The 24,806-nt window shown below is 45.0% G+C and overlaps 1 protein-coding gene across 5 annotated transcripts in view; it reads right to left on the bottom strand.

Moving 5' to 3' along the window:
• Nucleotides 1–24,806, bottom strand: part of NEDD4L (neural precursor cell expressed, developmentally down-regulated 4-like, E3 ubiquitin protein ligase) — a 385,794-nt gene that overhangs the window by 248,640 nt on the left and 112,348 nt on the right. For all 5 annotated transcript variants that reach the window (XM_011971708.1, XM_011971705.1, XM_011971704.1 and 2 more), the window contains exon 2: nucleotides 8,611–8,684. Coding sequence is in view for 2 of the 5 variants with exons in the window: in XM_011971705.1 (XP_011827095.1) it covers nucleotides 8,611–8,684 (74 nt within the window). In the remaining 3 variants the exon portion in view is untranslated. The remainder of the gene's footprint in view (nucleotides 1–8,610; nucleotides 8,685–24,806) is intronic.

Consider the following 24,806-nt stretch of genomic DNA (forward strand, 5'->3'; position numbering starts at 1 on the left):
ATGGGATCTCCCAAATGTTGGCTCAGGATTTGTAGTTTTTTGTTTTAGTGTTCCACAGGCCAAATAAACACATGTGTGGATTCAGCCTGGTCCACAGGGACCAAGTGTCTGCAAACTTTGGTGTGATCTCTGATCCTGAAGGGCTTACAGTTGAGCAAAGGGACTTCAACGTATGTTCAGCCTCTTTCCAAGGTTTCTCCATCAGGAAAAGGAGGAGATTTACTTTGTACAATGTTTTCAAAGAAGGGCAAAGAAAGAAAAAAACAAAATTTCCAATCCTTTGGAAGTAAAGTAAATCAATATTTAAAATTTGCATGTATATAGTGCCAAAACATCCCCTCCCTCATGACTTGCTGGTCACCTGGGGGGAGGAAAATGTTAATTTTTGACAGTGGAGGGATGAGACTGCCCCCACATTAACCCAGGGATCAATTTTAATCACTGATTATGGCAGAACCAGTCATTGTGTCCCTCCAGTTGCACGCAGCCTCACCCATTCCTGCCTCAAATTTGATCAAGCCTTTAGTTCAACTTCTAATACACAGTACGTACAAGAAACACGGGGAAAAGAACGCCTTCACTCATTGATGATGCCACCAGGACACGATGGAATGTGGTAAGTGAAACAACCCCCCTACAAGTCATTGAAGGGGAGGGACTATTGACAGTGATAGGAAGCAGCCAAACGCCTCGGCAGATAGGGGCAGGTCCCTGGTGAAACCGCACCTTCGAACCAAAAACAGCCTGAAGGCTGAAAGATTGGACTGCTGGTCCTGGATGAAACCCACGACTCAGAGTAAGAACTTCTGTTCCTGTTTGCCCACCTTTCCTGACTGATTCTTTCTGAATAATGCCTTTTAATGAATCAAATATTGCCTTTTCCAATACTACCTGCAGCCTGCCCCTCAACTATTCTGAGCCCATAAAAAGCCCTAGGCCCAGCCACATGGGAAGGAGAGAAGCACCTGACTGCAGCCCCTCTCCACCGAGAGCTATTCCATTGCTCAGTAAAATTCCACTCTGCCCTCCTCACCCTTCAATGTCCAGCATATCCTCATTCTTCCTGGGTGCCATGCAAGAACTCAGGAACCACCGAACATGGGTACAAGCTATAACACAGGTGAGCTGGGGCACCCCAGCATGGTAGAGTGAGACCCAGGTAGGGTGTTGCTGGCTGGGGGTCCCTAGCTTGAAAAGAGACCAAGAGTAAAAAGCTTTTATCACTATTCTAGCTTAAGAGAGTCTTAATAGACCTACCGATTAAATGCAATACAGAATTCTCAATTGAATTCTGGTTTAAACAGTTCAGCTGTAAAAGGCATTTTAGGGTCAGCTGGGGAAATTCAGATAATGGATCAGGTAATAGAGTCCATTAGGCAATTAGTCTTAATTTTGTGAGAACAGTACTACAGTTATATAGAAATATGTTCTTGTTTTTTAGAGGTTTGGGCTGAAGTATTTAGGGACTAAACGCATGATGTCTGTGATTCACTTTTGAATAGTTCAGGGAAAAAAGAGATGGAGCAAATACAGCAAAATGTTAACAACTTAAACCTAGGTAAAGGGGACTGAGGTGAACTGTGTCAAAGAGCTGTCCTTCCACAGTTAGGTCCCCATCACTCTCAATCACTAGGCGGCAGAAGGACTTTCTGCCATGTCCCCCAATACTCTTGAGCCCATGTGTGTTTTAAATTTCAAGTCACCAGCTCCCAAAAGAAAACCTGATAGCAGCCCAAGCAGGTTCAATGCCAATGGCTCATCACACACAATGAAGGAGCTGTGCATGAATGTCTTGCAAACTTCTTCATGAAAGCATGAGATTCTATAGTTGGTTTGTCTCAGCCAACATTGCTAAGTTTTAAGAAAGCAGCTTTAGAGTCTCAAATGCATCCTAGGTAACCTCAAATGAAGCCACTGATCATAATTAAGGAGAAAAAGGGAGGGGAGTTAGATTTTAAAAGCTGCATTAAAATGACCCTATTTAATGACTGCTTTAAGTCTATGACAAAAGGTTAAATGTCTTGAGCTTACTGAAAAAGAACAGTTTGAAATTTGAAAAGCTATCCTAAGTTTAAAAGAAAAACTTTAAGATCTTACTTAGCCAAATATACCTATTCTAAATCTAACGATAGTTGATGATTCTCCAATTCAAAAAGCTTACTCAGCTACCATCAAATACAATGGCCAGCTCTTTAAATCTGCTAACACAAAAAGGTGCCACCCCCAAAAATGAAATCTCAGGGTTTTGGAGGAACCCTAATAGTCATCTAGTCCCACTCAATTCTCGAACTTTTATCCGTAAGAAGAGTATTGATCTATCACTGAGCATAGCATCAGAAGTCACAGAAATCTGAACCTCATGGGTCCCATCATTCCCTATACCCTTGTTTCATCTTGGGCTGATGATAACCGCTCAATTTTCTTACGTATCAAATGGAAATCCCCTCTTCACAAAATTTAGGTAGAATCTGATGACATTACACTGGGTTCCAAACACGTTGCCAGCCAACCTGTGAGTGCTCGAGTAACAGCCTCTAACTAACTTCTATCAAGAAGTTAGGCCCTGGCTCAATACCTAGTTCCACAACTTACTAAACCTTTCTTGCCTCCGTTTCTTGAACTGCAAAAGGAAAAGAACAATAGTGCCTGTGCACAGGACTTTGCTTGGAGGACACAATGAACTCGCACGTAAATAGTTAAACCACACCTGGCACAGAGCAAGTGCTCCAGAAACACGAGCTGCTGAAACTCACCACCTCCCTTCCTTACACGCATGTTAAGAAAGCACGACTCGCCTACCCTAACTGCACACTTCACCATGGCCAAACACCAAGGACTTGTCCCGCCCCCCACAGAGTATCTAAAAGACATCCAGAAGAGTCAGTGGTCTGCCGAGCCTGAGGTTCCTGCTGCTGTTTTTGCCTCTGTTTCCTGGATCTGCCTTGGTTCCTGACCCTGTCGGCGGCTGCCTGGTGCCTGCCTCGCCACCTGTACCTCTCCTCTACAGAAGGATGGCCAAGGCACTCCATGGTGCCTGTGTCCTCCCTAACCCATCACTCATGTCCTTGGCTCTGTCCTGACCCCTAAGGTGCAGAGCCATGACCTTCTGTGCCCAATCCCAGCCGGGCCTCATGTATCCCCAAGTAGAAGTTTCTGGGACCTAGCACAAGAAGAGAGTGTGCTCCTGCAGAGTATAAAGTGGTCATTCTGCACAAACATCAGCATCAAATGGAGACCGTTCCCTGCCTGCCACCCCACTGACTCCCCCAGATTCTTTTCTCTGAGCCCAGTCTTGAGCTTGCTCCCCTTAACCTCCTCTCTCTATGCTCACTTTTCATCCAACCCCTGGGCAGGCATCCTGTGCTGGTCCACAAAGAGCCTTTGTGAGAATGAGAAATAAGCACCTCTCCTGGATGCTTAGGAGAGACGCCTGAAGAGCCAATGATACCTCCATGACAATGAGAAAAGAGTACCCCTTCCTCCAGGCTGGCCATCAGGTGCCACAGCACACCATATTGTGTTCCACTTAATGAATTCAAGGCAATTTATCAGGCGACTGTCATGTGCCAAGATTTCTGGACCTGCAAACAGCAATAAGACAGGGCTGGAGCCTCCGAGCCTCCCAAGTCCGCTAAGACAAGGGGCCGTAGGAGGAGGGAACTTGTAGACCTGCTACAGCCCCGGGAGCAGCAGTGTTCTGCCCCCTTGGGCTGGGCTGATGGGAGGGCAGCAGTGTTCTGTCCCCTTGGGCTGGGCTGATGGGGGGGCAGCAGTGTTCTGTCCTCTTGGGCTGTGTGATGGAGGGGGCAGCAGTGTTCTGTCCTCTTGGGCTGGGCTGATGGGGGGGAGCAGTGTTCTGTCCTCTTGGGCTGGGCTGATGGGGGGGCAGGGGCCTCAGCAGGAGTGTTGCCACCCAAACTGGGCCCTGACAGATGAGAGGGCAGCTGCCAGAAAGGATGTGAACAGATGCCAGGCAGAGGGGAAAACACAGGCAAAGGCAAAAGGCAGTGACTTCATGGCACATTTAGTGAATGTGAGTTTCCAGCGAAGGGGTAGGAAAGGGAGGGAAGGAGAGACGGAGGAGGAACAGGCCCACTTCATGCAATCTTTTGGTAAATACTCCCTGAGGACCTGTTATGTGCTATAATAGGTCCCGGAAAATAAAAATAAATTAAAAAATTAGAATCCTAGTTATCAGAAGAGGAAAATCTAATTTCAGGAGAAAGAAACAATTCTAAGTATAAAACAACAAGTCAACCTCACTGATAGAACTATGCACAGCATCTCCCAGGCGCCATGGGCACCCCAGAGACAGGGAGAGGTCTGCTGGGGGACACAGCGGCAGCCTGTGTGACGGAGGAGATGAGAACCCAGCTGGTGAACATAGGATGAGCCACTGGAGGAGTCACTGGATCGGGGTGAGGTTAGCGCAGGGTACATCCCTGGGAAAGGGGACAGCGGAAACAGGATGCAGGTACACAACGGTGAGCTGTGGCCATCCCACATGGGCTTGTTCTGAGCAGGGTTTTACTTCTCTTTTGATGTCTTAGTGGCATTTTACGTGAGGCTTGCTTTTTTAAAAGGTGCTTTTTCTTTTTCTTAGCATTTTTTTAAAAGCTGTTTTGGGGAGAAAAAAAAATCACTTTCCATTTTTTTTCCCATGGTATGGATAATAAAGGCTGGATGTCTCTGACCTAGGGTGACCGTAGTCTCAGTTTACATCTTATGCCCTGACGTCCCATTCAATGTCGCATTCATTCCAGACAAAAGCGTTCCAGTTTAGATGACAGATTATATGACTGCCCTTTTTTGTCCTCAAGGTACAGTCCAAAGGGAAGCATCTTTCTCTGCCATTGCCGTTTCCCACGTAGGCCAACTGCTCAGACGTTCAAGTGGAGTCACAGCTCAGTTATCCAATCCGCTCTGAACAAAGGCTCCTTTAATAAAGTGAGACTTGGCTGGAAGGAGCTGAAAATGATCTTGGATCCTAAGCACTGGACTGGGGCAGAGAGGGCTGAAAAGGACAAGGGCATTTCAGGCACAGGCCTCTCAAGGGTGAAGGGACCACCTCCAGCTAGGAGGGAGGCCCCGCCCCACACCTAGGGCCCCAGAAACCCCGGCCTCTGAGCTGCAGCTGTAGGCAGCTTCCATCACCACCTCGGAGGGGCAAGGAGAGATGTCATGCTGTCATGCTCCACTCCTCCCACCATCACCCGCCCCTGACCATCCCGCATCCCCAAACATCACATTCTGCCCCTCAACCACCACTCCTTCCCAACTTCAGGCCAAGTGACCCAGGGAACCTCCCTTGGAAACAAAGGAGTTGGAGTCCCAGAGATGCAAATCCCTGATTTTAAACACATCAGTGTCTACAGGATTTGTACCACTTTAAAGGCTCTGAAATGCCTCTCATGAAAATGCCCTTCCTCTTCCACCCATTATCCTGTCTGTAGCAAGGGCTCCAATGCCTACCCGGCCTTTTTGGTGCAGAGGGAAAATGAGGGGCCTGATCAGGCACAGAGGTGGGGGCAATACTCAGAGAAGAGACTTGGAGAAAAGGCCTGCCAGTGGCCCAGGGCTCCGAAGGAGATGGTGGATGCCAGAGAGGACACTACCAAACCTCTACCCTGTGACTGCTACCTTAAAACATGACAGAGCTGCCGCCAACAGAAGTCACTTTGGGATTCTTCCCCACATGCCGGTTACAAAGAAACTGTTATCCTTGTTGTACACTAATATACGGTGGCATGAGTCGGTTTAAGGGATTTGCCCAAGATAGCACGGAGGGAGAATGCAGGTCATCTGGCAAAACTTTAAGACAATAAGCAGTGCCACTCCAGAGGGATATGCCAAGATAGCATTAACCCAACTGTCACCTCACAATTCCATCTCAGACTCTCAGATGAACTACAGCACTTCAAAGGAGGAAGGAAAGCAGGGATGTGTGTGCCTACTTATCAATCTAAGAAAATGAAGACCAGACCAGGGTTCAGAGTTTCTGATGCGTTTTCTGGCACTTGGTCCACTTGGCCACAATATTATTTATCTTTCTAATTAACATCATAAATATCCCTTTCCACCATGTCCCTTAGAAATGACCCGACCTGTTAGTATCTAAACAGTAAAAATTTAAGGTTCAAATTTGCTCTTCTAAGATTTGGAACCTAATTCCACTACAAATTCAACATTAAATCTACCTAACTGGCTTAGAAACACAATGTGAATCAATTTTTTTTTTTTTTTTAATGAAAAGGTTTGGATAAAACAAAATAAAAACCCAATCAAGCTTAAAAAGAAATCACCAAAATTTTCTAAATCCAACTTCCTCCGTCAACACTCTAAATTTCATTGGAAAGAGTGAGAATACATATTTTTAACATAAGAGCACAATCCACTACCAGTCAGCATGCAAATGCTTACATTTTTAAAAGATAATTTTTGTTTTTTTTTCCTTGGTGCTCTATATGTTAAGTAGTAGGAAAAAGATATTAAAAAGATGTCTGTCCCCAGTACATTTCTAATCTAGTAATAGAGGCAAGTGAAAGAAATACTAGAAACCACCAGGTAATGCATCTGCAAATGCTAAAATGACACTGCACCTACTATGGCAGCTAAGAAGGATTAGGAGAGGAAAGACACACAGGCTTTGATATAGGAATACCAAATTTTCTTTCTTGAAATTTTCTGGAAAGGCTTCACAGAAAGGCAGGGCATAAGGTGGGCTTTGGTAGATAGCAAATTTTTGAGTTTCAGGAAACAGTATTTAGCTGGGTAAGAAGAGCCCAGACTCACGGAAACAGTTGAAAGTGTTGCTTTGAAAGGGAAGAGAAGGGAAGCAGGGATGCTTCTGCCCATGCCCAGAGACCTGGCTTACCCTTGCATGAATGCAGGCACATGGTGAGCCACTCAGTGTGACTTCACGGTCAAGCGAGAGAGCACCTTCAGGTAGGATTTGCTTCCCTCTGACATTACCACCAGCACAGGCTGATGTCACTGTCCCCATGCATAAGGTTCCTTGTGACACCACTCAGAGACCTAAGCCTCCGTTAGTCACTTGAGGCACTTCTAAGTACCACAGGTTTTTAGAAGATTTCACTGACATTTGCAACAATTTTTTTTCTAGTTTCTTTTGGTGCCATTCTAGTAACTTATCAATTGCTTTAATAGACAAAACTCAATCATGCATGATCTATCACAGATGAGAAAATAGAGGTGCGCTTACTAATGGCAGCAAAAGGCTTCTGTGGGGGTGTGCAGGATGGAACAACTAGCTAGCTAGAGAGGGGCTTTTTTTTTTTTTTTTTTTTTCCCTGAGACAGAGTCTCACTCTCTGTTGCCCGGGCTGGAGTGCAATGGCACGATCTGGGCTCACTGCAAGCTCTGCCTCCCGGATTCATGCCACTCTCCTGCCTCAGCCTCCTCAGTAGCTGGGACTACAGGCGCCCACCACCATGCCCGGCCATTTTTTTGTATTTTTAGTAGAGACAGGGTTTCACCATGTCAGCTAGGATGGTCTCAATCGCTTGACCTCATGATCCGCCCACCTCGGCCTCCCAAAGTGCTAGCAATTACAGGCGTGAGCCACCGCACCCGGCCAGAAAGGGGCCTCTTTATAGAGGGTCTCCAGTGTCAGGCAGGAGCACTGATATCTAGGGGTCACCAAGGGCCACAGCACAAGGGACTGACAGGGAGAATCCAGCAGCTGGAACTCTCCTCACCAGTCACCTCCCTTCATTGTTAAACCCCACAGTATTTTCAGGCCACCGTGCCACAAAGGAAAACATACTGGGTAGAGGCAGGAGGAGTGTTCCCATCAGTCCTCAAACATCACTGGCCCACGTGACCTACACGGGTGGTTTAACCTTTCTGCATTTCAGCTTTGTCAACCATAAAATGGAACAGTGGACTAGAACATCACTCATGTCCACTCTAGGTCTAAAGTTCAAAAGATCTTTAGTCTCCAAAATCTGGTTAAATTCTAGTGCCAGGTGGCTCCACCCTCACCCTGCTCTCAGTCCAATAGCTTCATGCAACACATCACTGAGAGCCAACAGGAACAAAAGGGTTGATTTAAAGATACAGGAATATCAGGTGCAATACTGAAAATAAAAAAGCCGAAACACACAGAAAGATCTGGCTGCTTCCCTGCTGGTGCTTCTAGAAATGCCACAGAAATCACCACATTCGCCCCAAATCACCAAATCTCTTAATTCAGATTATACATGTCAAGAATATCCAGTTCTCCTAGAAACAAAATGACACTTTCATGTTTCCCTAACTCAGAAATATTTTTAAAGTATTAAAATAAGCACAGCCACAGTCCCAAACTGTATTAACAAGACAACACCAGAAGCTAATCTCGCGAAATTAGCCCATGTGAAAAACAAGTCTGTTAACTACTGTTTGTGATGCTAAGTCCAGAAGCCCTGTGCAAAATGTGGTCCTGGAACCAGCTGGACCAGCATCACATACTAAATCAGAATCCCGGCAGGCGGGGCCCAGCCAACTTTGCCTTAAGAAGTCCTCCAGGTGATTTTGATGCGTGTCTGCATTTGAAAACTGCTTGTCGTTTTTTAGAAATCCACAGAAATAAAAACAAAGCCAACATACCTGGCTCCAAAGATGTCCTTTTTGGCGAGATCAATTCCGGAAACAACTTTTACTCTGAGAATTCGGGACTCTCCCTGTGAGAAGCAGAACAAAAAAAGAGGTTAAAAAACTGATCTTCAATGAATCACTCTCTCATCCAATATTAAAATCATTGATTTCTACTGTCCAGTATTGGGATACAGAACAAATCAATTCAATGTAAGCAATTATTCCTTACACTGAAGTTCAAAAAGCAATATTCCAGCTCTAAAAGTCTATGACTCTAGACTAAACGTACAGCATCCAAGTTAATTAAGCACAAGTTTAATTCAAAGTAGGTCATTAAGATCAATTACTCCTGCCATTTAAAGTTAGGTTTTCCAGCTGTACCAAGAACACAATCACTCATGTAAAACCGTCTAGATAAATGTCCAAGTGCCACAAGTTTGCATAAATATAACAAACAATTCCTCCTCTGAAGTTGACATACTTGTATGTGACCTGCAATAGAAAGGAATTTAATGTGGTAAAACATTTCAAAATTATAGTGCTTTTAAAATGTTGGCATCAACAAGCAAAAATAACTCCTCAGTTCCAGTAAAAAGAAATAAAAACCATTCTAAATGAAAACCACCCCAAAGTGTCTTGGAAATCAATCGACTGTTCATTTGTTCATTTATTCATCATTTCATCATTTATTCCAATATTTCCTAAGAAGCTCTTATGCCCGGGGCCTTGAAATACAGACATGAATATGCTCCAGGCTCTACTGAAGGCAACAAGCAGCCCAGCAGTACAGGACCCTATGACAGCTTAGAGAACTAGTTAAGGGCTATGACATTTAGGACAGGTGAGATGGCTTAGGAGAAGGTGGTAGGCAGAAGTCCAGGATAACTCAGGTTTCCAGTTTGGATCATGGACTGTCAACATAAATTGAAATAGAGGACTGTGTCCAAGGTGTCTGTGAAGCAATCGGATGGAAAACATGTATCACTAAATGGGGAGAAACATCTGGTCTGAGTTAGACACTCAGCAGTTATCAGTGTAGAGTTGGCAGTTATAACCAAGGTCTGAGGAAACCTAGCCTAAGAATGAGAATGAAAAAATGGCTCGGGGCTGGGTGCAGTGGCTCATGCCTGTAATCCCAGAACTTTGGGAAGCTGAGGCAGGCGGATCACAAGGCCAGGAGTTCAAGATCAGCCTGACCAACATGGTGAAACCCTGTCTCTAATAAAATACAAAATTTAGCCAGGCACGGTGGCATGCGCCTGTAATCTCAGCTACTCGGGAGGCTGAGGCAGGAGAATTGCTTGAACCTGGGAGGCAGAGGATGCAGTGAGCCGAGATCACATCACTGTACTCCAGCCTGGGTGACAGAGTGAGACTCAGTCTCCAAAAAAAAAAAAAAAGAAAAAAAAAAATGCTCAGGATGGAGTCCCCAAGAACACAATAGCTGACAGAGCAAGAAAGAAGTAATATGGAATTCATCTACCCTACATGTTTAGTCAAGACATAAGCGAGGGCAAGAAAACCTCAATGATTGTATAATGTCGAAGAGAACAATGGCAGGGCAAAAATAAAACATGGAGGGTATAGGATGGTGGATCTTTGTCAATTAGCTGCATAGATTGAACATGTATCCATGCAATGGACACACATCCTTGAGATACTTCACACTCCAGGAGTCTTCTATTCACCTAACCATCCATCCAACCACAAATCCCCAACACAAGACTGCTCATGCGGCAAGCACAGTGTCCTCATAATACGGTAAAGAACATGAATATGGTAAAGATGACATTCTCAACTCATTTGTGCCAATGTTCTTTCAAACATGGCCTGCTTTCAAGGTTGGCAGGACTGAATGTGTTTGCCAGTCTTCATGAGAGGATTAAGGGATATAAAGTAATACCAGGCAAGTCAGGGATAACTAAAACAATACCCTACTATAGCAAAGGGTGTCCCAAAGTGCTTACAGAAGCATCAGGGGTTAGCTGTTCTTCCCTGTTCCCTGAAACGCTGCAAGGACTGCTCTGCCCATCTCTGGAACACTCACAGGCTGGGAGTCAGGGTTCTTTCTTTAGCACAGGATGTTATGTAGGCCAAGGCTCTTTTCTGGTTCTCACAACAAGTTGTACCCTGCTGCTAATCATCTGATGCCTCCATGGCCTGCTCAGCTCAAATGATGTCACTGCTAGAGTATTTTTTACACATGCTTCAAAATCTGAAGTACCTATAGTACCAGCTACTCGGGGAGGGGCTGAAGCAAGAGGATCACTTGAGTCCAGGAGCTCAAGGCTGCAGTGCGCTATGATCATGCCTGTGGATAGCTGCTGCAGTCTAGCCTGGGCAACACAGCATCACCCTATTTCTTTTTCTTTTTTTTTTTTTTTTTGAGACAGAGTCTCACTCTATCACCCAGGCTGCAGTGCAGTGGCTGGATCTCAGCTCACTGCAACCTCCGGCTCCCAGGTTCAAGCGATTCTTCTGCTTCAGCCTCCCGAGTAGCTGAGATTACAGGCGCACGCCACCACGCCCGGCTAATGTTTGTATTTTTAGTAGAAATGGGGTTTCACCATGTTGCCCAGGCTGGTCTTGAACTCCTGACCTCAGGTGATCCGCTCACCTCAGCCTCCCAAAGTGCTGGGATTACAGGCGTGAGCCACTGCGCCCGACAGCAACACCCCATTTCTAAAAAATGTTAATGCATAGAGAACCTGTAATGACATTTCTTTATTCCACAAGTATTTACTGAGTACCCATCACGTGCCACACACATTAGCTGGAGATTGAGATGTAAACAAGACAGAGTTCCTGCCTCAAGCAACCCACCATCTAGTAGGCGGAACACAGACTAAAAATACGTAATGCAAACAGCAAGCGAGGTAATTTCTGATGCTGGCAAGTACTCCAAAGACAATATGACAGTTAAACAAAAGCAACTGAGTAGAGGGAGAGGGAAAAAGTAACTGGGGAGAGGAACATTTATGGCTGAGTGACCAGGAAAGGCTTCTCTGGCGACAAGACACCAGAGCTGAAGCCGGAAGGAAGGAGGCCGAGTGGTGTGGCGGGGCTGGGAATTGCGGGAAGGGCTGACAGCAAGCCCTGTGTGATGGGGCTAAGCTGGTGAAGGATGGCAGAGTCCATGTAGGGCACCGTGGGACCTGGTGGGGTCAAGGACCACAGAGGCCAGCCTCAGGAGCAGGTGGACATTGTTCCGACCACCGTGGGAGGAAGCACTGTAAAGTTTTAAGCAGGCGAGTGACAAAATGTAGCTTCAGTCTTTGAAAGAACCACTGTGGCTGCTGTGAGGGAACAGGGTAGAAGGAGGGAGAACAATTGGGCAGAGATTCTGGCAAGAGCTTTTAATAGGTTACAAATGGAGAGGTGAGCAGATTCATCATATAAAAATGTGCCTGAAATAAGTTGGTTTTTTTTTTTTTAAAGTTTCAAAATGGTTTATACAATTGAGTTACAAACATGCTAGTTGTTCCACAGAAAAGGGTCCCTTTTCTACCTGGACACGCAACTTGACTACATTTCCCAGCCTTCCTTGCAGTTAAGTGCAGTCATGTGACTAAGTTCTGGCCAATGGAACGTGGCCAAAAGTGATGAGGCCTCTTCCAAACTGGCCCCATAAGCCCCTCCCATTCAGCAGCCTTCATTCTCATTAATGTCTCTCCGTGAAATGGGGAAGATCTTGGAGATAAAGCAGCAAAAACCATATGAAAGGAGTAGAGCCAAGCACCCCCCACCTGCTAACCCTCTCCAGAAATGAGTTGGAGATAAGACTTTTTCTGTTTTTTCCCATCCAAAACCAAAAGTTGTTATAGCAGTCTACCCTCAAGTACAATGTAATCTCATTTTTAAAACAATGTCAATGATATAGCCGCATAGAAAAAGACCTGGAAAGGTTGATGTTAGTAGTAATTACCTCTGGAAAATGAATCATTTCTTTGGGCTTATTTGGAATTTTTTCCTTTTGAATCATTAAATATTTTTGTTTAGAAACCAGACTTTTGTTTGAAAAAAAAAAAAAAGGAAATATTAAGGAAAACAAAAGAAAAATTTTAACTTCACCGTTAACAACACCATCCAGGCTTGATTTTGTCATAAGAAAAACAAACCTGCCGGGTGCGGTGGCTCATGCCTGTAATCCCAGCACTTTAGGAGGCCAAGATGGGTGGATTACTTGAGGTCAGGAGTTCAAGACCAGCTTGACCAAAATGGTGAAAACCCTATCTCTACAAAATACATAAAGTTAGCTGGACATAGTGATGCATGCCAGTAGTCCCAGCTACTCAGGAGGCTGAGGCAGGACAATCACTTGAACCAGGGAGGCGGAGGTTGCAGTGAGCCGAGACTGCACCATTGCACTCCAGCCTGGGCAACAGGGTAAGACCCTGTCTCAAAGAAAAAAGAGAGAAAGAAAGATAAACAACCCAATGAGTTATTTTTTAGGTGACTCACAAAGGTACAGAGCTGCAAATATGGAAGACGTGAAGGGGTTCTCTTATGTAACATGTAGGCAACAGCTGGGAGGTGGCCTTTACTGAGCAATCACTGTTTACAAGCACCTGTTGCAGGAAATTTTACTCCTCTCTGAAGCATTACTCTATAAAAACAGTTTACACATGCATATAAAAAAGACACAGCAAAAATGTCTTATCTTTGTTTCCTCAAAATGACAAGCTTAAACACAGATAAGCAGCCATCGTCATTCTGTTAGGAAGCACATGACAAGGTGTGTAACCAAATCATCAGATGCAGTGGCCCCAGGCTGAGCCATTGTATTTTCTGAAGCATTTTATTACTTTCATAAAATCTATGTGATATTTTGAACCCTGTTTATGACTCCAGTAGAATTAAATATTTAGCTAAGGTGGCTTTGCTTAGACAATGAAAATATTATTCATAGATTGTACAATGAAGAGAAGAAACAGCAGAGTAGAAACTAGGCTGAAGAGAACTTTCGGCGTCTCTTCCTGTTATTAATCTATTGTTCTGCATTGTTATTGCATAACGGGTGATTCTATAAGCTTTACATATGTTTTTCTTTTACACTGAATTTTCTAATCCTTCATCAAGACACAAAACAAGATAAGGTGCCCAAGCCGTAAGTGACAGCAGCACACGAATAAATAGTGTCCAAACTGAGAAACAGGTGGTAACCTGAAGATTCAGTTGCAAGAGCGTCATCCGGAAATTCAGCAGGCCTACTCATATAAACTGTGCATAAGCAGTTACTAGATTCCCACGGCCACCCACAAAGCCTATAAAATACATAACCCATCAACAGTGCTCTTGTGGTAAAATAAATTTCAAGTTCCAACTCAAAACTCAAGATACTGGAATTTACCATTTCTCCTATGACTTTGTCTTAAGGAGGTAACTTGTTATCCTTTATCCTTATTTTCCACAATGGCAGGTACTCTCCTAAAAAGTACTCTCCTAAAAAGATGATATCTGAGCTGGGAAATAGTGTTCTTCCTGCACAGGGAGCCACTGTGACCTGGTGTCAGGATCACTTACACCAGCTGTTCAAGTGGACAGTAAGTTCTAAGTCAGGGACTTCCACAGTTCGGTCACTCTTACCTAAATTAATTCATGTATTTACCTTCCATATTCTAAAGTACTTTTCTTGTTCTAGCTGTTACCCATCACACTTGCAAGCTTAGGGTAAGCACTCTCTGGATTAAAACAGATGACCAACATTTTTTTGGACCACATAAATATGTAAGTTATATACACATTGCTTAAATTCAGTTGCTTTAAAAAATAACTAAGCCAGCATATGGACCGTGCCCATCGTGTGCTTGCTACACAGCAGCCACAGTAGCTCTTTCCATTCCTACCTGCTCTTGCCGCAGTTCTTAGACAGGATCCTATTTCATGCATTTTTAAGACTACTCTTTTTAGAGTAGTTTTAGGGTCACAGCAAAATCAAACAGAAGGCATAGAGATTTCCTACGTACCCCCTACCACAACACACAGCCTCCCCCATGATCAACATGCTGCACCAGAGTAGTACCCCTGTTACAATTCACACATCAAAATCACCCAAAGCCCATCGTTTACCTTAGAGCTCACTCCTGGTGTTGTACACTCCGTTAGTTTGGACAAATGTATAATGACATGTATCCACCATTATAGTATCATACAGAGTATTTCCACTGTCCTAAAAATCCTCGATGCTCTGCCTACTCATCCCTCACCTGCCTGCATTTAAAAAAACCAAAACCAAAAACACACACTGTCCTATCGCCTCCCCACCCCACACGCCTTCCTGTCACTTCCAACTCTTGCCAGGTTGCATCCTCTTCACCTTCTCCCTCCTCACACCAACGCCTGCCCACTACACCTTTCCCTCTCTTCAGGTTGGGTCCCACAACCTTATATTGCTGCCACCTCCTCCTAAAATCCCTGAGTTCTCCACATTGACCATCTAATTACACACTCAACAAAAATGCAGAATGATACTATGTTGAATGTACTGTGCCAGCAAAAAAAGGAGGGCCACAAAACTGAACTAGACACATTCTCTCTCTCTCAGGGGCTTACAGTCAATGGCAGAGGTGAGGTGTGTGCACAGTTCCCTCTTACAGCGGTGGAACAGAGGCATAAGACGTGAGTGGTGAGAACAAAGACCTAGAGTGGAAATGAAAGCAGCCCACCAGGACTGCACGTCCAGTTCAAACTCAGATGACACCGACAGAGGCAAACAGCCCTAACTCACCGGACTACTCACTGGCATCTCTGATCGCCACTGGTAGCCCAACACATAATACGCGGTCAAGTTTCAGTCATACAATGCGGTCAACAAGCAGACGCCCCAAGGATATGAGTTTCTGAAAAGACTGCGGGATTCTGTGCAACCGAAATCTCTCAACTCCCACTAGGTAGTGGCTGCTATTATGCCAAGTAGAAAAAGGGTTAATAAATGGGAAAAAATACAGGGATAGACTTCTAGAGCAGAACTCTAATTTAAATGCTCAAGGGTGACTCTACCTTCAGGAAATGATGCTGTGTGGTTATGAAACAGGTCCACACATTCTCAGTATTTCTTTCATGAGGTGGGTCATTTCCCATGGGTATCTGATTTAGTGACTCCTTTCTAATAAAATATGGAAGAGGTGACAGTGTGTGACTTTGGAGATTAGGTCATAAAGACATCAGGCTTCCTCCTCTCTTTTGGATCATTCACTCTGGGGAACGCCGGCTGCTGCTATGATGCGCAGACACTCAGTCAGCCCCAAGGAGAAATCTCTGTGATAAGGAACTGAGGCCTCTTGCCTCCAGCCATGTGAGTGACTCATTTTAGAAATGGGTCCTTCTGTTCCAGTCAAGCCTTCAGATGACAGCAGCCTCGGCTGACATCCTGACTCAGGCTCATAAGAGACCCTTGCCAGCTACACGCCAGTCACTGTGCAAAGGCACATGTCAGAACCACCCAGTTAAGCCACTTTTGATTTCTTGACCCACAGAAACTGTGAGATAATAAACATTTGTTGCTTTATAAGCTGCCAACTCTAAAACTAATTTGTTATGTAGCAACAGATAACTAACATACATTGTGAAAAACCCAATGCGATAATTAGAGTCTCATTTATCTCTTTGTTAAGTCAAGATTTTCCTATGTATTAGGGTGATTCTTCAAAATAAGAAAAAAACAGGAGTGAGAAATAAAGACTATTGCCTGTGTTTTCTATCATGTCAAAGCAGTGGCATTTTTCAGGCAAAATTAACAGAGCTTGGTGACTTGTTCAATATAAGTGCAGCAGCAGTATCCCTTTAAAGAAATATGGAACCTGATACCATAATACATACAGTCAAAATGTGAAACCAAGGCTACTTCAGAAAACTTAAAATACATGATCATTTATAAATATAAAATTTAAAAAAATCCAGAAAGAATGACAATCAAGAGATGCTGAGATACTTATATGTGCCACTGAAATAACTCTAAATTCACCCCTGTTCTCCACTCCACAGCCTCAATGCACATTATCGCTAATGGCAGGATGGTCCAACACCAGTTGGCTTAAGCTCATTTGTTCATTCTTTCAGAACCTACTGAGTACCTATTATGTGCCATGCTCTGTATAGCTGCTGGTGGTGTGAGGCAGCGTCTCTGCATCCAAATTTGCTTGCTACCACGTTAGTCCAGTCTTAAAATGTCCCTCTCCACTGCTCTGATGAGACCTCCCCAGGAACAAATGAATCTAATTAAAACTGCCTGGCCTGCCACTGAAGGCTCACCATAAGCAGCTTCACTGCTGCTGTAAGAACAGCCTGTGCTCTGCACAGGGACCCAATTCTTTTCTTCCAGTTGGTACCTGCCCATCCAACATCTATTCCCCAACGCTCTGCATGAGTCCACACAGTGACTCAACCCCAAGCGCCTGCTCTGTGCTGAAAACATACAAGGAATAATGACTCACACAGAGCTCAAGCCTGCAAGATTTACTTTCTATTATGTATAAGGAGAGTAACCACATAAGAGATACGTTCAATAATGTGATGAGTAATATTCTCCAGGAACTTGGAGAAGGAAGAAAGTAACATACACACAAGGGGTGGGGAGAGGGAGAAAGGTGGGGAAGTTGGAGAAAGCTGCAGATGAGTGACTGCTTGGGCTAGGCCTTCAAGAATGAGGAAAGAGGAGGGAGGAGAAGAGAAAGTTGATGTCCTGGGAGGAGCTGGTGTGCCAGGGAAGCAGGGGGCAGGTGCAAGAAGTGAGTGTGGCCTGCACCTGGCTCCATCCTCTGCAGGATGCAGGGCAAACACAGTAACCAGTTGAGTGGTGGCTCGGGGTGCCATCACCCTGGATGACAGCACAGAGGGCACGTGAAAGGGAGAGGACAGGGATGCTAATTACATGGTCTTCTCCACCATCTGGCAGATAAGCATGGAGGACAGGGGACTGGTTCCAACGCTCCTGCTGGGGGAAGAATGTGGCTGGGTGACAGACTGGTTTTACAGGGCCAGAGAGAAGGAATGTGCCCAAGTTTGCAGCTTTCTTATTAGTGAGGGCTGCTGCTAATAGCTGGTAGAAAATAAAGAGGAGCGGTGGGACTTAGGGTAAGGGAAATAAAGGAATAGGGGTTTCTTGGATTTGAGGTTGTCTTCCCAGTGGGCCAGCAGGGCAGTTAGAAGTCAGAAACCAGAGCTCAGTACCGAGAGATGAGAAATAGACCCAGTGTGGGAGGCCTGGCTCGTGACTGCCTTCAGACCAACCATGTATTCTGGCACTTAAGTAATGAGGCAGTACAGTCTTTTTTTTCTTCTCTCTCACAGGTTAAGTCTTATTTCCTCAACTAGACCCTGAGGCTGCACTGTCCAATAAAGTATCCACTAGCCATGTGAGGCTGTTTAAATGTAATTGAAATTAATTAAAATTAAAATTCCATTCCTTAGTCACACTAGCTACATTTTGAGTACTCAATCTCCACCCATTCCCAGCAGGCACTGTATTGGACAGTGTAGATAGAGAACAATTCCATAATCCAGAAAGTTCCACAGCAAAACCCCACTCTAAGGGCACTAACACAACTCAAGAGTGCAGCAGGATTTGAATAACTCCTTGTGAAAGGAAAGAAAGAAGGCAGGAAAAGAAGAAGGGGAGGGACCCCTGTACTTCACCCAATTGTAACTGAGAACACATGAGAACACTATGGAATTGAGAACAATTGAGAACACTGGAATTCAGCTACAGCGTCACTCCACTGAAGTAGTTATAGTGACACAGGAAATGACTGTCTGGAAATGATACAGGCTTCACTATAACCACATGCTCTAACATCAATATTTCACCTGCAATATTAAAAACTGGTATGCAAATTAAGTGCCTATCAATTAATAGGCACTTAATATGAAACCTAATAAAGCAAATACTGAATACTGCAGAAATATATTCTTGCAAAGACATTTTAAAAATCATTGTGCAAATAAACAGTAGGGAAGGTGGCTTGATAGAGTGTGACAAAGATCTGGGAGTCTCTGATGGGTCCAGCACAGGCCAGCATCCTAACGAGGTTGCAAATCTTGCACAGCATTACCAGGTAGAGTACTCAGGAAGCAAGGAGACAGAAAATCCCAATAAAGGCTCCCGGTCCCTGTAAGAGAACTGGAAGATCTTCGGAGAGGAAGAGCTGGTAGGAAAAAGAAATGGAAATTCAGTTAAAGGAGAAGAGCTGAAGGAATGGTAGTGGCCGACCATCTAGAAAACTCCCTCTGGGGGCCCTGTGGTGATCCATCAGTCCCCAAGGATGCTCTGTGGGAGAAGCCAACGGCGATGCATACGGAAGAAGGAGGCCTTCTAACAAGGACATCTGTCCAGTGAGGGGCTGGCAGACAGCCGTGACCACACTCTCCTGCTGCAGGAGACCAATGCCAAAGGCACTGCGTTCAGGCCCCAAATGGGTTTCTGTCCATTCCAGTGCTGATTCCACATGGCTTGCACTGAACCGCACGCGTGTGAAGGGGTATTTTGATCCACGCCTTAAAAGTGCTGGCATGACATTTCTTTCTTTCAGTGACATCTGATGCGTCTGTCTCTGACTTGTGAACAGAGCAGGGCCACAGCACTTGAGCTGTTTTTCCCGAGTTCTTGGCAGGTATCAGTAATCCGCCGTCATTTCGCCCATAAAAGGCATCACTGAAGAAGAGGCAGGTAAGCAGGTGGGTTTACGGGGTGTGGCAGGTTCAGGGTTACTTGTGGGTGGAGGCTGCGATCAGTTTCATAGTCACGGGCATGCTCACCCCCAGGAGCCTCACATCTACCGTGACTCAAGTGTGCATCTCGGTCAAAATGCAAATTCTTCCATGTGTGGACAGATTTTTAGAGTGACGCTCAATTAAAAATGTTAGATCTTCGCATGCCAAGAATCTGCAGTAATTCAATGATTATGGGGAGGGGAGGAGGCTGTCACTGAGCAGGGTCCATGATATAAATAAGCTGGCAAGAGTTCCAGCTTAAAGGACACAGTCACTCTCTTCCGCTAATTAAAAACTCTCCTTTTACCAGAATAGCTGGTAAAACTCCCATAAAAAGGCCTTCAAAGAATCCACTTATCAATGGTTCTTTTGTTCTGAATCTCTAAATCATAAGACAGGAAACATTTTTAAATTCCACCAAGATGACAAAGACAAGCATTATCTGGTGTTTATAGTTCTAAAAATGATCATATAAACAATGCCACTCTGTTGAAAGCCAAGAATTATAGCTCAGGATCTAAAATTCTAGATTTTTTTCATGGCAGTCATAACCCTGACCTCTCTCCATAAAGTCAACTCTGGGTTTCTGGATGGGAAGTGTAGTTTGGACTAGAAGAGGTCTAGATTTCACAAGGTAGGAGCTGCCAAGGGCCCCCGAGAAGGCATTTCTGGGGTGAGTTCTGTCGCTTCATATCTGGATCTCACTGGGTAGGCTCAGAATAGCTTCGAGCATCTTAAAGACACACAAGAACAAAGTCCTCCCCTCCCCACACCTTTTTTGTTTGAGACAAGAGTCTCGGTCTGTTGCCCAGGCTGGAGTGCGGGGGCATGAGCTCAACTCACTGCAACCTCTGCCTCCCGGGGTCATGCGGTTCTCGTGCCTCAGCCTCCCAAGTAGCTGAGATTACAGGCCTGTGCCACCACGCCCAGGTAATTTTTGTAGAGATGGAGTTTCACCATGTTGGCCAGGCTGGTCTCAACTCCTGGCCTCAAAGGATCTACCTGCCTCAGCCTCCCAAAGTGCTGGGATTACAGGTGTGAGCCACTGCACCTGGCCTGAACAAAACTCTTAAGAAACACAAGATAAGCAACGAGTTGTAAATTTTAAAACGAGAAAATGGCCTGTTTTATGGATCTGAGGGCTCAGGACCAATGACTAGCATTTTCACTCTGTAAGCAAATTATCACCAATCAGCAGGCTGCATGGGGAGCATGCACTCAGAAGGAGGGCTGAGCTTGATTATTCAAACACATGCTGTGCCCATCTCCGCGAACAGGGACACTTCCTGCTGCTGGCTCCCAGGTGCTGGAGTTCCTGGACCCTGGACAGGCCTTTGACGGGCACTGCCAAACAGAATCTTCTCTGGGCTTCTATTTACTATGCTCTAGGCTGCCATTCCCAGGCTCTGTCCTGACAATGCCACAGAACTGACAAGGTTTCCCCTCTGCCGACAGCAATCAAATCCCAGCCCTGCCTCCTGTGACCACCTCCACTGGAACTCTGGATGTTCCCAAATGCTTCAGCCATGCATTTACAGATAAGTTCTTGGTTCTTTCCTGCCAATACCTTATTTTCTATTAGCCCAATCCTCATCAGATAACTATTTCTCATTCCTGGGTAGCTATGATGTTCTTGCTACTAAGTATTCACTCTTGAGCTACAGTTTGATGCCCCCTGCACTAACATTTACTGGCCACTGGAAGAAAGTGACTAGGAGAACCAAGGCTCTGAAATAGCGAGGAACCAGGATGGCCCGATATCCAAGCTCTACAACTGGTTCTGCCATCTGTCACATTCTGCAATGACTGAGAGAAACTGCTGGTCATCTCAGAGGAATTAGAAAGATCAGAGATGGGAAAATGTCCCAACTCAGAAAGAAATGATTCTATAAATTACACAGATGGAGCGTATGATAGTTTTTTCCTCTACCAGAACCACCAATTTGCTAATTTTGCTCAGATCTCCTACTTGTCCTTTAGGGATCAGCCTAAGTATCACATTATCTGAAGCCTTTCCAGGGCTCCTGGACTAGTTAAGTCTTCCTCCAACAAGCCCCACAGTACCCTATAGCTCTCTTCTTGCCCTTTACTGTCATTGCTTTGAAAATTAGCTGTCACACCTGGAAATGGAGCTCTTGGAGGGCAGAGGCAGGGCAGATCACAGGGAATGACAAGGATAAAGGATATCTGCAACTGTTCCTCGCCAGAGAGCCACAGAGCAATCCCTCACCCTGCTCAACACGGACTTCCTAGACTCCGGCAAAGAGCTGGGCACCCAAATAATTTTAGGGGAAGTGAATACATGACATCAATCCAAACCAAAGTTGTAGAGAGAATTACTAAATAGTTTGTGAGCACTTAGAAAAGGAGAATAATCTACAGCTAAGGTTCACTAAGACTAAGACACGCAGACAAACTTATTTCCTTTTTTGATAAGGTTACTAGCTCCAGATATGCTGCCTGGATAGGGTACGCAGACTTCAGCCAACCAGCCAGCAACACCAATAGTACACTCCTATTTATTCTAGACAAGATGATCATGTGAAGATGAACTCATGGTAAGACTGGGTGGGATATTGCGCCCAGCTGCTAACTCTTTTCCAGAGTGTAATCATCCAGCCGACTGCAATAGTTCACGCCAGTAATCCCAGCACTTTGGGAGGCCGAGCTGGGCGGATCACCTGAGGTCAGGAGTTACAGGCCAGCCTGGGAAAAATGGCGAAACCCCATCTCTACTAAAAAATACAAAATAAATGAGTCAGGGGTAGTGGCATGTGCCTGTAATCTCAGCTACTCGGGAGGCTGAGGCAGGAGAATCGCATGAACCCAGGAGGCGGCCATGTCAGTGAGCTGAGACCACACCACTGCACTCCAGCCTGGGTGACAGAGCAAGCCTGCTTCTCAAAATAATAATAAAAATACAAAAAAAAGTAGCCGGATGCAGTGGCATGTGCCTGTAGTCCCAGCTACTTGGAGGCTAAGGCAGGAGAATTGCTTGAACCCAGGAGGTGGAGGTTGCAGTGAACTGAGATCATGCCACTGCACTCCAGCCTGGGCAACAGTGTGTGGCTCCATAAAAAAAAAAAAAAAGCAAAGTGTAATCAGAAAACTCCAGGAAAGTGTCAGAGGGTTATGTCATGGGGCTCTATTATTAGCTGCATTCTGTGCAACGTTCTGAGCCAGGAAAATCTGGATGAGGATATCGATGGCAGGCTAATCCAATCTGTAGCTGATCTACACAACTGGATAAAATGTCAGATGACTAAATTAGAATCCTGAAAGATCTCATCAGACTGGGTGGCGGGCCAAGTCCCATAGGATGGGGTTTTATAGTGGTATGTACACTCGGATGTCCGAAACAACACAGGATGCAAGAAACATGACAATGAGAACGTCAAGAGTAGGGAAAGAAATCTTTGGGGTTTGATTTTACCTCTAATTCATTATGACTCAACAATATGACAGTATAAACCACCTGTGTTACCAAAAGTCCAGAGCAAGTAATGTCATCATACTCCGCCCTGGGACAGCATTATGTACAAACCCAGGGGGCACGATTAAAGAGGGAGGTTGGGGCTTGGCTTTAAGTAAATAAAACAAATTCCATACTGTAGAACACTATGTAACCTTAAGAAAGAATGATGGTGTTCTGTATGTACAGGTTTAAAAATTAAAGACAGACTCATAGATCAGAGAAAACATTCTGAGGATATGCCAGCCTTTCCATAAGATAGAAAGGGTGTGTGTGTGTGTATACGAATATTTGCTTATATAAATGCATAAAGCAAACTGCATGGACACAAGAAACTGGTGACACTGCCTGACTCTGGGGACAAGAACTGTTTAGCTAGGGATGGAAGTGACAGAGAAAAAAAAAGCCTTCTTTGAATTTAAAACCATCTAAATGTATTCATAACTCAAAAATTCATTTTAAGTAGCCCAGGATAGTTAATAAAGAGGCAAAAGTCACAAAAAGAATGACTTAGGAATGTTTAATCTGGTTTTTCTTATTTTTCAATTTTTTTTTTTTTTTTTTTTTTTTTTTTTTTTTTTAGACAAGGTCTTGCTGTTACCCAGGCTGGAGTGTACCGGAGTGATAAGGCTCACTGCAGCTTTGACCTCCCAGGCTCAAGCAATCCTCCCACCTCAGCCTCCCAAGTAGCTGGGACTACAGGTGTGTGCTACCATACCCAGCTATTTTTTTGTGTGTGTATTTTTTGCAGAGATTTCCCCATGTTGCCCAAGTTGGTCTCAAACTCCTGGGGCTCAAGAGCTCTGCCCACCTCTGCCTCCTACGGTGCTGGGATTTTTACAGGTGTGAGCCACCATCAACCTAATCTGGCTGTAAAAATAATAGAGAGCTAGAAAAGACCAGATTCTTTCAGTGGGAAGAAGGAAGAGGTGGCAGAAGTCATTTTCCGTTATGAGGTTGCAGAGGGCAGCTCTCACCCAAGGAGTGAGCACGCAGGAGAGCAGATGAGTTATATTAAGGTGAAGGAACTGGCAGTCATTAACCCAGGTCAAACACGAGCAGGTGGCCTCCCGAGGCTGAGAGCTGGCCAGGTAGCACTGGGGAGGGACCAAAGGCTGGTAGGCGGCCAGAAATGTGGGGCGTGGGAGGCGGTGAGGGGGGAGGATAATGAACCAGAGGCCCCTGATGTTCCTTCCCAACTCAGGGACGTTGTGATTTTAGAAGGCCTGCACACGAGGAGCCAAAAACTCAATCTGAGAAGAACCACACAAGACCATACAATACCTGATGCATGTATGCAACTTCTCTAAGACAAAGCACAGGAATAATTACAATCCCATTGATTTCATAGTGAAAAGCAGATTGTTCAAAAATCAGAATGTTTTCTACTCACAACAGTTTCAAAATATCAGGGATGCAATAATCAACTGAAATGAAATTAAAGCGGCCGGGCGCGGTGGCTCATGCCTGTAATCCCAGCACTTTGGGAGGCCGAGGCAGGTGGTTCACAAGGTCAGGAGATCAAGACCACGGTGAAACCCTGTCTCTACTAAAAATACAAAAAATTAGCCAGCGCGGTGGCGGGCGCCTATAGTCCCAGCTACTCATGAGGCTGAGGCAGGAGAATGGCGTGAACCTGGGAGGCGGAGCTTGCAGTGAGCCGAGATCACGCCACTGCACTCCAGCCTGGGCGACAGAGCGAGACTCCGTCTCAAAAAAAAAGAAATTAAAGCATCTCTAGATAGCATTTGAGGAAGGGGGCGTCCGAATCTTCAGTCCCAAAACAATTTATGGTGGCTAACCCACTCTCCAAGAGATGTTTAAAACTCCTTTTAGGAAGAACACCAACACTTCTACTATGATGGGCTGGTCGTTGGACTAGTTTTAGGATACAAAAACAGGAAGGGAAGAACTACATAAAAAAGTAAAAGAGGTTTCTGGTTCAAGGAGTGGCTAAGGACCAGCTTGAGTCATCCACAAAAGTGCAACCAAAACAGCACTGAGAAACCAATCACCAGCTGGGAAGGCC

The sequence above is a fragment of the Mandrillus leucophaeus genome, unplaced genomic scaffold, assembly GCF_000951045.1.
Source record: "Mandrillus leucophaeus isolate KB7577 unplaced genomic scaffold, Mleu.le_1.0 Scaffold124, whole genome shotgun sequence".
Taxonomy (NCBI): domain Eukaryota; kingdom Metazoa; phylum Chordata; class Mammalia; order Primates; family Cercopithecidae; genus Mandrillus; species Mandrillus leucophaeus.